The 15,297-nt window shown below is 49.6% G+C and overlaps 1 protein-coding gene across 1 annotated transcript; it reads right to left on the bottom strand.

Annotated features, from left to right (window-relative positions):
* Positions 1-278: 278 nt before the first annotated feature.
* APOL4 (apolipoprotein L, 4) lies at positions 279-13,015 on the bottom strand. Its single transcript, XM_011979142.1, has 5 exons — positions 12,849-13,015; positions 11,339-11,405; positions 8,667-8,713; positions 4,559-4,685; positions 279-1,128 (listed from the first exon to the last, which is right to left on the bottom strand). Exons 2-5 carry the CDS (start codon positions 11,380-11,382, stop codon positions 279-281), a joined length of 1,068 nt encoding a protein of 355 aa, XP_011834532.1. The 5' UTR covers positions 11,383-11,405; positions 12,849-13,015.
* Between the last annotated feature and the right edge of the window lie 2,282 nt (positions 13,016-15,297).

The following is a 15,297-nucleotide window of genomic DNA, read 5'->3' as shown; positions in this document are numbered from 1 at the left end:
TATATTCTTTAGTCTAGAGTAAACTGCTTCTTCCCATTCCCCACAGTCTCCAGTCCCCTCTCCTCCCTTAATCCAGGCCCCAGCGTTTCTGCCTTCTCCTTGACGAACTTGCCATCTTGAGTAACCCCTCCCCTGCTGTGCTCAACTACAGACGCCAAAGTTCCTAATCCTCAGTTCCATAAACTTTACCTCGTCCTCTTTATACCCCTAAGAAACGTCTGCATTTTGTCCCGGCTTGTGTCTGGCTCACCTTCCCTGGTGGCTGCACTGCTCTGGGGTCACTGGGCCCAGCCTGCCTTTAGACTCTGATAGATCTGGGTGAGTTCGTTTAGATTCTTCTGCAGTTCCTCAGCCCACTGCCTCAGCTCCTCAGCAGACTCGGATTTTGCCCCCTCATGCAAGTGCTGTGAGTCTTGCACAAGCTGGACCACATCCAGCACAAGGAGGGCTCCTGAAGCGACCTTCGGGACTGCTTTTCTCACCATCCGTTTGGCGGCTCCAGGTGTTTTCAGCTTATCAATAACATTTGTAGGTACGAGTCGCCTAATGTTGAAAGGGCGTCCAACAGTGGCTTTAGATCTCCTGAGTGTACGGACATCATTCGCAATCATTTTTGTGACTTCGTCAAAATCAAGCGCAAAAGAAAGCACGCTGGGCGTGATTTCGCTCAAAGTGTCCCCTAATACCTCCAACAGGTCACGGCTGGTCGCAGTCAGCCTGCTGGCTCGGAGTTCTGCCGACTTCGTGTATGTGTTCTCCGCGATGCTGGTGCCGATCGCAGTCGTAGCAGACGCCATTCCCAGCCCTACCCCAACTGCAGTGACGCCCAGGCTCAGCCCTGCTGTAAATGGTGCCAGCAAAAAGCCAATGACAGACAAGACGCCAGAGGCAGTGCCAGTGGAGCCGGACACCACATTGGCAATAGTGCAACCTCTGTGGAACTCTTCAATCTCATTTGCAATGACACGAATGCTTTCTATGGACTCCTGAATCTTCCGGCTGAGTTGAGGAAACTGTTTCAAAAACCACTCCCTAAGCTGCTGGTCTTTTTGCTGCACGTCTTTGTCCTCAATAGCCGCATATGGTGTAAGATTCTTCAGAGCTTCATAGAGAGCATCTGCCTCGTCCCTGTACCAATAAAGGACAGATGATGAAGAAAGGCAGCTTACTTATGTGTAAAATGAGCTCACTAAGATCTGTTCTACATAAATCACAGAGCTGTTACTATGAGTCAAATGGAAATAAAGTTCTAAAAGGTAAAGAATTATTTTCAAGGCCAGGCGCATTGGCTCACACCTGTAATCCCAACACTTTGGGAGGCTGAGGCGGGTGGATCACAAGGTCAGGAGATCGAGACCATCCTGGCTAACACGTTGAAACCCCATCTCTACTAAAAATGCAAAAAAAATTAGCCGGGCGTGGTGGCGGGCGCCTGTAGTCCCAGCTACTTGGGAGGCTGAGGTGGGAGAATGGCGTGAACCAGGGAGGCGGAGCTTGCAGTGAGCTGAGATCAGGCCACTGCACTCCAGCCTGAGCGATAGAGCGAGACACCATCTCGAATAATAATAATAATAATAATAATTATTATTATTATTATTTTCAAGGTTAAATAAGTTTTATACAACTTAGATACGCCACAGTACTTATTCAGTATGGGAAAAAATAAGTTAAAGTCATCTTCAGATACTCCTTAGTGCCTATGTGTTTGATAAAGATGGCTCCTCATGCGAGGGAGGTCGATGCCATCACTACCAGAGTGTGTGGAAAGGGGAAACTTTGTAGATGAACAAAGAGAAGTGGGTTCAGAGCAAAAAGACCTTCATTCAGAGGATCATAGAACAGTGAAGAATTAACTTGAACAGAAGAGAGCTCGTCCCTTTGTCCTCGGCCCCTGGGAAGTGATCTCTGGGGCCCTGGAATGTCCTGACTGGTAGGAACGTGTTTGTTTCCCCGGTGGTTTGGCTACAGGCCAGTATAGCAATGTGATGGGTGATGGGGGTTTGGGGCTATTAAGTGTCTCATCTGCCCTCCAGAAGAACTGGGGACTAAAGGGGTTAGACCTTGGGAAGGGATTGGAGACTCCATGTCAGCCATGAGGGCAGCTTGTGATCCAGTCCCAGGAAGAGCTCTGCATTGAGTCATGAGCTGAGAAAGACTTACTCCTTGGCCAAACTCCAGCCAGGCTGTTCTGAGCCTCTTCTCCTCTAGGCATTGACCTTGGCTTTCCACGCCCATCCTGTGCTTGCTGGGCCTGCACCGCCCCAGCTCAGCAAGAATCCCCCAAAGTCAATTTGCAGAGGATCCTCCCCACTTGCTGTCTGAGGACACTTGCTCTCCGATTACAGTCTTCACCCATTCATTTGATGGGTGAGTGTCTGAGCTGCCTTTAGTTGAGCATCCTGTTAGTCCAGTTTAGCAGAAACCCCCAACTCTGGTGTCTCTTGTCAGTCCTGTTCCATCTGCCGCCTCTCACCCTGGTGTTGGCTGTGACTCCCCCCCGGCCCCCCCGACCCCCGTCTTTACTGTATTCGGAGCTGGGCTCAGTCTCTCTCCCCTGTAACAACAATCCTGAATAAAGGCTTCCTTCCTGATTTAATGTGGTTCACAGGAATTTTTCCTTAACTGGGTGAACTTCCCTGGTTGGCAACACCCCATGTGTTTTGTCCCACATTGACACAGGAGATCACAGCGTCCTGAGGACAATGAAGCTTCACACCTGAAGCCCTCCCAGACTGTGCCCTGTGTGTCTCTTCCTTAGGCTGATTTTAATCTGTGTTCTTTCCCTATGATAAATCACAATCATGCAATAACAGTTTTCAGTGAGTTACGCGAGTCCTTGTAGTGAATTACCCAACCCGAGGGGGGCTTAAGAAAGCCCCTCAAGTTTGCAACTGATGTCAGAAGGAAGGGTGCACTCAAACGTTGCAGTTCATCTAAATCTGAGTCCTTAAGAATTCAAACACAACCTTAGACTAGAAGACATCAATTTGCCTCGCATGTTATCTCTTCCAATGCCTCATGCCCTTTGACTTTCTGACTGAAGGCCACTGGGTCCAGCCACTGCCCCCTATGACTGAAAAGTGAAAGACCTCGCTGTTAGTCTTGGCTCCATGCAAACTCTCAAGCCACCTTACTGCCTCCTGACCTGGCACCTCCAAACTTCGGGGTCTCACTTTCACATGTCACCAGCCAAACTAATGCCTTAGCAGGTGACAGCTTCACTTGTGTGCATGTCAAGGCCATGTACAATTTCATGGAACCTCTTGAGGACTCATGAGACTTTGAAAATCATCTCTATAAATTGCTAATGCTGAAAAGACCTACATTTGGACAAGATGGTAAAGAAAGTGTTTTTCTCTTTGGTTGGGGACTTGTGAGTCTCCCAAGGACCCTTCAAATTACACCAGTTGAATCTACTCGTCCCCAGTCTGGAAGTTGGCCTGAAGAAACACTGCCTCTACTCTATGTAGAACACAAGAGGGTTTCAAACGGCAGCCCAGAACTCCCCAGTTCCCAGGCATGGTGTGGGGGAAATAGTCACCCATGGCCCACTATGCCCATCAGTGATGGGATCAAATCAGGGAGGGAAGAAATATCCCTCTCCCACTCACGTGTCCTCTGCAAGTCCATGACCGTGTTACATTTCATGCTCTCAGTGCCTCCCTCCTCTCACCCCCCTCCTGGCCTTGATGCCCCAGCCTTCCTACTGCTCCTCCAATCTAGGCCCACCCCTGCCCCACCCTGACCCCTGGCTCTGCCCTTGGCAAGGTCTCTTTGGGTCTTTGGGTGGCATCATGCTATTTGGTTCCCCGCCTTTGACCTGGAGTTCATTCTAAGGCCTTCACCACACTCCCATCTGATTGAATTACTAATAGCATTGGACGGATGACAGGTCCCAGTCTCTAAGACTTAAGCCAAGAGCCCCGGAGCTGTGCAGGGACAGAGCCGGGATCCATCCCAGCTCTGTCCAACTCCATTCCAGCCTCTCTGTGTCCTGGGTCAGCAGAAGGATTCTGCTGTGTTTGTGCAGTTCCTCAGAGGTACAGGAAAAGGGCCCCAGATAGCATCTCCAGGAACACACACTGATCAGGTCAAGATTTTTCTGACTTTTCCCAAAGAAAGTCCTGCTGGGCTTCCATCTCTAAGAAAAAGACTTTTGGCTCTGATCTCTTCCCAGGAAGTTTTGTAAAAGGTAACATGAACTGAGCACCTACCATGTGTCAGTCATTATGCTAAATACTTTACATGCATTATCTTATTTTTCTCACAATAAAGCTCAATGGATGAAGAAAGGAAAGCAGAAAGTAGTCAAGTAGATTGCAAAGCTCCCATCACCAGTAGATGGCAGAACTGACCCTGCCCTTCTGGGCTTCCTCTCCCCTCAGCCTGAGGCCACTCACTGCCAGCAAAGGACATGGAGGAAATATTCCTTCTGGGCTGCTGAGAGGGATGTCCTCAAGCCCAGCAGAAGGAGCTGCCTGGAGGAGGTGTGCCTGCCAGAGAAAACTAGCCCAGGGGAGACCTGGGTGGCATCACTGGGGCGCCCCATGGAGGTTACCTGGGCAATTCAGCCACAGCTACGAATCTCTTCCAGGCCTCATCATCAGTCAGCAGGATTTTCAGATGCTCTGGGCTAACATTCTTCTGGAAGTATTCAGTGACTTCTTCAGTGAAGCATTTCTTTTCTAGTTGGAAACAAAAAGGATAAGACAGGAGGAAAGTGTTCTACCACATAAATGGCATTGAATATAAGGTGGTTCGATGTTAATCCTCCTGACCAGCTGTCACATGGGGTAGTTTTGATGGAGGCACCAGTGCTATAGAGTGAATTGTGTGCCCCCCAAATTCATATACTGAGGCCCTAAACTCCAGTGACTATATTTGGAGATCGAGCCTTTAAGGAAGTCATTAATTTAAAGGCAGTCATAAGGATAGGGCCCTAATCCTATAGGACTGGTGTCCAATTAAAAGAAAAAAAGAGACAGAGGATCTCTCTCTCTCTCTCTCTCTCTCTCACACACACACACACACACACACACACACACTGGGAAGGCCATGTGAGGACACAGCACTGAGGCAGCCTCTGCAAGCCAGGAGCAGAGCCCTCCCCAGACATCAACCCTGCTGGCACCTTCACCTTGGACTTCTTGCCTCCAGAACTGTGAGAAAATAAGTCAGTTGTTGAAGCCACCCAGCCTGTGGCATTTTACTGAGGCATCCTGAGAAGAGTGATTCAGCAGGAAAGTGGCACGGTGCTTTGTGGAGCAACCCATCTATTTCAGCTGAGAATCACCAGAAAGTAAGAGCTTTCCACCACGTTTTCTCCCCATGTAAGGGAAATCTTCCAAGATCGCTTCCTTCTGCTGTGTGCCTATTGTCAAACACTTTAAACCAGTGTCTTCAAAATCTGAGTTTCGACCCATCAGTGGGTTATTACAATAGTTCATTGTGTCAAAAGCAGCATTTTAAAAAGAAAAGAGCATTGAAAATATCAGAGTGTATTGAACATAGCAAGAGTGAGTATTCTTTTGTAAGATATTGTGTGTGTGTGTGTGTGTGTGTGTGTGTATTTCTGGGATCTGGATGTGTTTAGCATGGCAGCATTTTCACTCTTTTAGAAGTGACACAGGGTGCATACGCTGTATCACTGCCCACTCCCAGAGTGATCAACGATACAAATGTTTTAACCTTGTAATCAAAGGTACGAATGTTTCAACAGAGAAACCAATGAATATTCACCTTAAATGAGATACATAATATTACCGCTACAAAGCATCTTAGTACACAGCAGGATTACTGCCCAGATGAGTTGCCCAAAAAATGTGTGGTTTGCAGGGATTTAGGAATAACGGAACTGCAGAGAAGGGACTGGGAAGCAGTATGTATTTATGTATGCACTGGGGCATGATGTAAAATTGTTTCCTGCCCTGGAGGCACTTGCAAGGCCTCATTCTCATTTCACGGAAGGAGAAATTGAGACCCAGACAGTGAGAGACACCTCTCAACCCGGCAAGCAGGAAGCTCAGGATGTGACTCCCAGGCCAGCGTTCCCTTGCCATTGCTTTGAAGACTCCATATGATTTTTTAAATGCCTGTGGTTTCTGCATTCTCCCCTGTAGTATACCTGTGGAGTTTTAAACATTTTATTTGCATTCTCCCCTGTAGTATACCTGTGGGGCTTTAAACATTTTATTTGCACAGAATTTAAACATTTTATTTATTTAAACATTTTATTTTAAACATTTTATTCCTCCTGCGGGTCATGGGCGCTCTCAGGCGGGCAGTGGAAGGGGTTCTTTAGGGGGGCAGGGGGGCGGGACCCTCAGCACTGATCCTTGTGGCCCCTCTGTGTTGCCTCTGTCCCCTGCAGGCTGGTCTCAGGGTACACGGCTCCCCACTATCACCTCTGAGCCCAGCTGGCCCCGTTATTAAACCAGAGATCATCTTGTTTCGGAGGGAGAGTTTCTTCCTTGGCCCCCAGCCCAGCCCTTCCTAAGGATTCCAGGGTCGGCTGGGAGCTCCTGGCTTCTAATCTTCTCCACCCTCCCCTGGTCTTGGACAGGACTCAGCACGGGCCGGTTTGCTGTCCAGGGCGGCTCCTGAGCAGGGCTGACTTGGTTGCCACTGCAACTCTGTAAGGGGAGGAAGTCGTCCTGAGGAAATGGGGCTTAGGGAAATGAACGCAGTGCTCACTCGGCTGGGCGAGGGCCTGTCTTGTTTTTTCTCTTTCCTTCTTCACCAAAAGGAGGAAGGAAACCCAGGGTTGGATGGAAGGAACCTCCAGCACTAAATTTGTGTTTTATTGATGGGGTGGGGATGGTGAATATTAAAGCAAAATTAAAATAAAAACCAAGCCTGAAACAGTCCTGGGCAAACAAAACCAACCAGACCTTGAGAACGGCTGTAATCCCCGCTTAAACTGCAAGCTGTGGGAAACTGAACTGGGGTCACATCAGATGGGCGCTTCTGTTAGACACAAACAAAACTTAACCTCGGCCAGTCACAAGCAGCCAGCTGACAGAGGGCCATGCTGAGATGGGAATACTGGGAGGTCACAGAGGAAACAAGAACTCCAGGCAGCTGGTTCCCATGGCGGACACAGAAGGAGCTGCTGAAACCAGCTGCAGGGACAGGGGGAGGCGACGGGCCCACAGGACCCTGACAAACAGGAAGTGGCCGATCCGGCTAAGACCAGTAAGATCTACTTCGGCGCTGGGTCTGACCCACTTTTCACCCCAGACTCAATCATACCCTCCTTGTCCCATACCCACCCGCGCCACAGCAGTTCCATGCTTGCTACAAAACTGCGTGGCCCCCCAGTTCCAAGAAATCTCTTCCTCTTCCCATAGATCCTTATGCTTACTCTGCCCATTAGCTTAGTAAACCCACAAAAACAAAAACACCAAACCCCACTGGGCCCGACTGGCTCTTCTGAGTCCGCCTGCACTCCCACCCCCGAGCCTGCGCTTCCGCTTTGCAATAAAAACTGATTTGCTTTGGCTTTGACTCAAATTTTTTCTCTCTTCGGTGTCAGAAACTGGACAAGGCTAAGGTCTGGTCTCACCTGCATTCAGAGACCTCCCTAAACCCACCGGCATCAATGTGACCAGGAATTTTCCAACAAGGTAAACCAAAACAAGAAGTTTTATAACTGGAACTAATCAAATAATGTCCTTATTGCACTTCCATATTCACCCGATACACACTTGTCTCCCACACTTTTTCATCATAACATGAAACCTCCTCCAGTTTGGTTTTCTCAATTCATGAACTCCCTCTTATTCAGATAAATGTTATTGTGCCTCAGATGTTTCTTTGACAAGGGGTATGTTAGATGATTGGACTCAGCCCTGGTAAAGAGGTGCTTGTGATGAGCAGTGCAGGGCAGGTGCCCCTAACACAGCTCGGGAAGGGGATGGTTTCCCCTTAGAATCAACAGGGGTCAGGTGGAGGGGATGGGAACCAGCTCTTAGGGAGGCCGTAGTTTGTGGCAGGCACTGGCTGGTCCAGGTACCCATGTAATGTTTGATCCTCATGACAACGTGGGCAAATATCCTGGTGGTGCAGTTGAGGACGACTAAGGAGCTCCAGGTCACACAGAGGGCACATGGCCAAGACCACAATGGGGTCCAGTTCAGTGGAAAGCTGGATCACTCTACCCACAGGGCCACTCAAAGCAGACGGACTGGTGCGGGGCAAGAGCTGGAGAAAGGGGACCAGCCTCTCCTGGAAACACCCTAGGGTCAGCCAGGAGCAGAGTAGGAGGTAAGAGGTCAGGGCTGCTGGTCAACCTCCTCTCCCACCTCTCCCCTACTTCTGGTCCCTGCTCTCCCTCCGCAAAGCCCAACCCTGCTGTTTCCCCTTCCCCAAGGCCGTCCTGCCCCACTTGAGTCATTTGCTAGGTGCCAGGGTAGGGAGGAGGTGGGCACCTGGGCCATACCCCCCCTGAGGAGAGGTCAGGATGCAGATGCCCCCCAGACCCCTGGTTTGGGGGACTCCACATGGCCTCTCTTTGGGCTCAGGGCAGACTCATCGGCCACCTCCATCTGGGCTCTGTTGGGGCTCACTCAGCCTTGGAGACACCACCCTCCATTGTAGCTGTGGATACGAAACAGCCAGGGAAGAGGAGGCAAGCTTACCAGCAGCCAGGTCACTGAGAGGCTTACCATGGAACTGTCCAGCCATTGTCCTGCCTGGATGGTTTTGCTGCGTCCTTGAGGAGGAGAAAACAAATTGTGGGATTGACTGTGAGGCACCTGTGGACAGAGGGAGGCTTGAGTAGTCGGGGCTCTGCAGATCCCTCTGAGGTGGCAGCAAATGCCAAGACCAACCTAACCCAGATTGTTTCTCTATCATCGAGTCCCCATCATCTGCTGTTTACAGACACTTAACTCCCTCCAGCTCCCTCTGCCCTCACTCCCACAGCAAGGAAAAGTCCGCTTGTCCTGTTGGAGAATGAAGAGAAGATAATCAGAGGAGGGGCAGCCATCTGATCATTACAGAAACTATGGAGTCTATACACAGGAATAGAGATGGGGAGGAAGGTTCTGACAATGACCTGGGCCTGGGAACATGTGTGATAACTAGTTGATGATAGCCAGTGTGTATTGCGTGTCTGTGATGTGCAGGGCTTCTTTTTAAATTTTTATTTATTTGTTTTTCTTGAGACGGATTCTCGCTCTGTCACCCAGGTAGAGTGCAGTGGCGCAATCTCAGCTCACTGCAAGCTCCGCCTCCTGGGTTCATGCCATTCTCCTGCCTCAGCCTCCCGAGCAGCTGGGACTACAGGTGCCCACCACCACACCCGGCTAATTTTTTATATTTTTAGTAGAAACAGAGTTTCACCGTGTTAGCCAGAAGGGTCTCGATCTCTGACCTCATGATCTGCCCGCCTTGGCCTCCCAAAGTGCTGGGATTACAGGTGTGAGCCACCGCGCCTAGCCTGTGATGTGCAGGGCTCCTTACACGTGTCTCATTCGATGATCACACACAGCCCGGGAGATGGGTACCACCTTCCCATTCAAACACAGAGGAATCCACAAAAGTTAGGGAACCTGCCCGTGTTTTCACAATAGTGCTAGAGCCAGGACTTCTGCTTCAATCCCATGTCTTCAATGACTGTGCTCTACTCCCTTCAATATACAATATTGAGTCATGTATTCACGCTCATGGGAAATGACTCCTCATTGCAAATCCGTGTCTCACAGTCTGTGCTCAACTCTTCGTCTTGGTGAATTCACTGCTGCTGCAGTGGACAGCCTGTGTCCCCATTGCTTCTCTAAGGTCCTTTGTCCCACAAAGACCTGGATCCTGCCAGATGCCGGCCCAGCTCCTGCTGTGGCTGCCGAGCCCTCCAGGTGCTGCCCTGTCCCCTCTGCTGTCCTCCCTGGCTGATGGACATAGGGTGTTTCTAATTCTTCATGTAAATTATGCTACAAAGAACATCCTCCTTCAAGTAAAACTGCCCACATTTGATTTTATTTCCTTAAGATGTTCGTAGGAGTAGAATGACTAGGTCAGAGGCTATCAACATCTCAAAATGTTTTATACCTAGAGCCACACTGCATGCAAATTGTACCAATTCACACTCAAACTAGCAGTGCATGAAGATGCCCATTCTTTCAGTCTCACTGGCTCTCAGTAGTCTCTTCTTTAGGACAAAAAATATGTACACAACATGTAAACTTGAGAACTAAACATACTTGTTACCAATACCAATTAGTACAAAATTTAAAGCACAAAGGTAGCAGTTGGGATGTGAAACACTGTACGAAGCAGAAGGAGGATTAATATTGTCATTTTTTAAAGAGGGAAGTTAAGAAATACTGGGTACAACTGACGATATAAGAAAGTTGTAAGTAAATTGTTTACAGCTACAAAGTTGCTAATGGAAGGCATAAAACTGGTGATACAATGTTAGGAAAAGGTGGAGAGGAGAGATAGAGGGAGGGTACAAATAAGATGAAAATGGCTAATAATGATACTATAATTAATAATAATAATACGGCATCAGGCCCATCACAGTCACGGGTGGCTCCAGGCATTACCATTTCTCTTTCCACCCTGTGTCTCTGCTCACTCCCTGGCGTGCCCACTTCCAGCAGCTGGTCTTTGTTTGCAGCTTTTATTTTAAAAGCTCAGTGGTTTCCGGGCCCCCTGATGGGGTTCCATCCTCCAGCTCTCATACAAAAGCCCCCTCCTCAAAAGCCACTCGCCTCCCTCTTTCCCCTTCCTGCCTTTATCCCAGGGTTCAGACACACAGACGTCTGTCTTCTGGGGCCCCCCATGCAGCAAGCGTAAAAGGGGGACCCAGTCCTGGGCAGCAGTTCACCAACGGAGTACGCAGAGGGGCATCTGGGCACTTCTTGCTGTAAGGGACAGGGGTGACAGGAGAGGGGCATCCCTTCCCCTTGTTCCTGCTTTGTTCACTGTGAGACCCCTTAGGCCAGGATAGCCATCTCAACACCATGAGCCATGAGGACCAGGAGGACCAAGAGAGAGCAGAGGAGCAGGAGGGCAGAGAGAGCTGCGGCCTCAGACTCGCCCAACACTTGTGAAGAGCTGCACCCAGGATCCCATCCTCCTTGGTCATTGTTGGCCTGGCTCAGACCCTGATCTGGGGCCTCTACTGAATGTTGAGGCTAGATACTGACTGTTAGCCTCAAGTAGGACACAATGTGTCCTCCCTGGGCGAGTCTGCCAGTTGGTCAATTCCAGGAAGTGACTTTGGTTCCTAGAAAAAGCCCAGATGGCGCCTGGCCCAGCCCAAGCCCTCCTCAATTGTGCAGCCCAGACAGGGAGCCTTCCATCTTGCCTCAGGGCTCTGAGCCAAGCTCACCAGATGCAGAGGACAAAGAGTCCCAGCAAACAGGCTCCCTCCATGTCACGGGCTCCAGGGCCTCCTCCTTGGGCGGGAAAAGAGGAGTTGAGACGTGTGCTCCTCCTGAGAAATCACCATTTTCATTTCATTTTTGAGAAATGGTTGTGCTCTGTCGCCCAGGCTGCAGGGCTTCGGTGCCATCATAGCTCGTTGCAGCCTAGAGCTCCTGGGCTCAAGTGATCCTCCTCCTTCAACCTCCTGAGTAGCTGGGACTACAGGTGCACGCCACCATGCTGGGCTAATTTGTTCATTTTTGATTTTATAGACACAGCATCTCCTGTGTTGCCCAGGCTGTCTTGAACTCCTGGCCTCAAGTGATCCTCCCACTTCTGCCTCCCACAGCACTGGGGTTACAGGCTTCAGCATCTCTTTTTGGTGAAGAACAAATAAGACCGTGACTCAGATTTCACAGAAATTTCCCCCCTGATTTCATGTACTTTTGGCAGCTCTATCAGGATTTCAAGAGGGGAAAATCTCAGGCTGGGAGGGGAGGTGACTTGCCCAGAGTCACACAGCTCTTGGAGGGCAGAGGGGAGGCCAACATCTGGCCTTGTGACTCTGATATTGAAGCAAAAATGGGTGATTTTAGTAATCCAAAAATGTCCAGGTTTGATTCTACTTCTACAAACACAGAGATCTAAGCTCACACTCCTGTGGTTATGATCACAGTTCCCCAGTGTGGCTTTTGAATCTCATGATTGCAAAGCTGGCATCACGCCACAGGCACCATTCTGCAAGGCGCTCTTCTCACTCCCCTGTCTCAGCCATGTTTCCCATTAGGGACACAGCACAGCCTGTTTCTTCTCCATCCCCCCAGAGGTCTGAACAGAGGGACAGAGGTGAGGGCCAGTGATGTGGAGTCCTATGAGCTACCTGCTCAACCTCCTGACACTGGACCCTCGGCAAGTCGCTCCCCTCCCAGGGCCTCAGTTTCCCCACAGGGCCTGGAACAAGTTGGTGCTCAGACTCAAGTGGGGTGAGATGACCTCTAGGTTCCTTGTATCTCAAAATAAATCTCTTTCCCCATCGGGCCTCAGCAGCAGCACCCTGGGGCCACCCTGGGTGTGGCCACGCCACAAGGACAGGCCGGACTCCAGGTCACGTCCCCACCTCCACCTTCTCTGATTCCTTCAAATTTCCCAAAGAGACAGGCATCCCCAACACAAACCTTCCTTCTGGGATCCGCCAGCCATGTCTCCGCAGTCTAAACCAGAGCTGAACCCAGGGAGCTTTGTGAACCCATCTGAGCTGTTTCCCGGCCTCTCTCTACTGTTTAAGGGCACAGCAGGAGGGAGGGAGCATCAGACTCAAGCCTGGGTGCAAATCCCGGCTCTGCCACTGCTTTCCTGTCTGATCTGAACCAGTTACTAACCTCTCTGAGCTTATCCACAAAAGCGGAATGATCCTTCCCTCATGGAGCTATTGTGAGAATAAGGAGATGGGGACAGGTCAATGGTCCCCGACTTACCGAGGAATCTTCCCTGACAGAGACTGAGCAAGATCCAGCTGTTCTGAGCTGTGTGGATCCCACCTCCAGTTATGCATCTGTGTAATAAACAGACACGTCCTCCCACCCCTAAGATATACCCAGGAATTCGAAAGGGAAAGGGAAATTCACAACTTCCCAGCAGCTGGTGATCAAGTGTAGCAAACAGGCTGCTTACCAGCACCACCTTCAGTCCAGACCCAGCCTCCTTGCTGTTGCACTTACAGAAGCAGCCCCAGACCAGACATCCAGGTCTCTTTCATCCAACCCACCTGCCTCGCATCCTCAGGGTTGGGGGTCTGCTATGGTCTCAGGAAGAAAGACCTGCCACTGACAGACTGTGAGACCCTCCAGATTACTCCCCGTCCTCCCGAGCACCCACACTCCCCAGATGCCTGCCTTCCTCCCGCCTGTGCCACCAGCATTTGCACAATCTCCCACACATACCAAGTGGATGCTTATTGTATATTTGTTGTAATGCTGTTGGGGGTTATTTTGTTTATGTTTTTGAGACAGAGTTTCACTCTGTAGCCAAAGCTGAAGTGCAGTGCCACAATCAGTGCACTACAGCTTCCAACTCCTGGGCTCAAGCCATCCTCCTACCTCAGCCTCCTGAGTAGCTGGTTCTACAGCCGTCAGTCAACCACCCAGCTAATTTTTAAAGAAAATTATATTAGAGATGGTGTATCACTATATTGACTGGGCTACTCTTGAACTCCAGGCCTCAAGTGAGCCTCCCACCTTGGCATGAGCCACCGCCCCAGGCCTGCTCTTGTTGAAGGCCATGCCTTGTGGCTTTTACACATTTGCTTATGTGGGATCTTCTGCCAGGAGCACCTGCTTCCACCATCTGGAAAAATCGTCCCCACCTCCACCTTCTCTGATTCCTTCAAATTTCCCAAAGAGACAGGCACCCCCAACACAAACCTTCCTTCTGGGGTCCCCCAGCCATGTCTCCCTTCAATGACAAAATCAGGCATTGCCTTCTTTCAGAGAACCCCCAGCATCCTCCCCAGCAAAGGCCATCGCCCCATGTTCCACTCCCGAGGCACACTGGGTGGAGGGACTAGAGACCACTGCTCACCACACGTCCATGGCTAAGAAGTCAGGCAACCAGATTCTGCTGGACTTTCGTGCTTTGCCCCAGGCAGAAGGGCCTCAGAGGCAGCTAAACCACAGAAGCCAACCTGACCCTTCCATGGAAGCCTATTTCATCCTCAGCAAACATCTCTGGGGACATCGTGGCCACCTCCTCCCACCCACACACCCACACACACACACACACACACACACACACACACACACACCAGTTTCTGAGGGAGGAATAGAAAGGTGATTACACAGGGACTGCACAATATACTTTGCAATACATTCCATTTGCAAATACTTCTCCATTTGATTGAATTTTATAATCATCCCCTCAATGGGCCAGGATTATGATCTGAGTTTTCAGATGAGGAAACTGAGGCAAGAAGAGAGGAAGTTGCTTTCATCCAGCAACTCAGGGAGGAGGCAAGACTTGTAAACCAAAGAGGGTCTAAGACACATCTCAGTCAGTTTAGAGGTTTACTCTGCCAAGGTTAAGGATGCACCCAGGAAAAAGACACACAAGTCACAGGAGGATCTGGGGCCCACTCACTATTCACAGGGCCTTCTGAGGGCTTCAACATTTAAATGTGTAAAATCAGGCAGGAGTGGTAGGAGGAAAGGAAAAAAGACAGGATAGGTAATGAACTGAGTGCTCACATTTTTATGAGGCTTTGATTGACCCTCCCTGAATCCACAGGTTCCACGTGAAAGGGGGTTAGAGGAACAGTCCATTATTCATTCATCTCGTGCACAGTTAATCTACATTTTCTATTAGATAAAAATAAACAGAAACTAGAGGAAGTAGGCATATGTGCGTTTGTCTGAGGGTGGGCAGAAGGGTCATTTCCAGTCTTGTCATCGTTATGTACCAGTCCAGATAAGTTGCCAACTTGCATTGTCACAGTGAAATTATACAAAGTCTGTCTCAGGGTAAAAATTTGGGGACTTACAGGGATTTTCCTTGTGAGGAATTTGTGAGGCAGGCCAACTGGGATATATGTTGCCTTCCATCTTTGCAAATATCTGTTTAGAAACCAAAACAAAGGCAGATTTTGGAGTGGCTCTGTTTCCAAGCTTAACTGGCTGCACTGGCATAGTGAGTTTGGGGCCCCGAGATTTGATTTTTCCTTTCACATTTTCTCTTTGTTCTTCAACATCTTTTGGAGAAAACAGTGTAGAAGCAAATGAATCTCCAGTCACGGCGTTGGTCTGAATTCTGTAACACAAAGTATTCTGTCTTCCGTTTGCAGGGCTTAGTAAAAGGACAGTTTTCATTTCTGGTGATGCCAAGTCAGAAAAATGAGAGAAAAACAAAAGGAAAATGTTAGCTTGGAGACTTGTA

The sequence above is a fragment of the Mandrillus leucophaeus genome, unplaced genomic scaffold, assembly GCF_000951045.1.
Source record: "Mandrillus leucophaeus isolate KB7577 unplaced genomic scaffold, Mleu.le_1.0 Scaffold2, whole genome shotgun sequence".
NCBI lineage: Eukaryota > Metazoa > Chordata > Mammalia > Primates > Cercopithecidae > Mandrillus > Mandrillus leucophaeus.
Note: the sequence above shows the minus strand (reverse complement) of the source record. Positions and strands in the feature narration are given on the sequence as shown.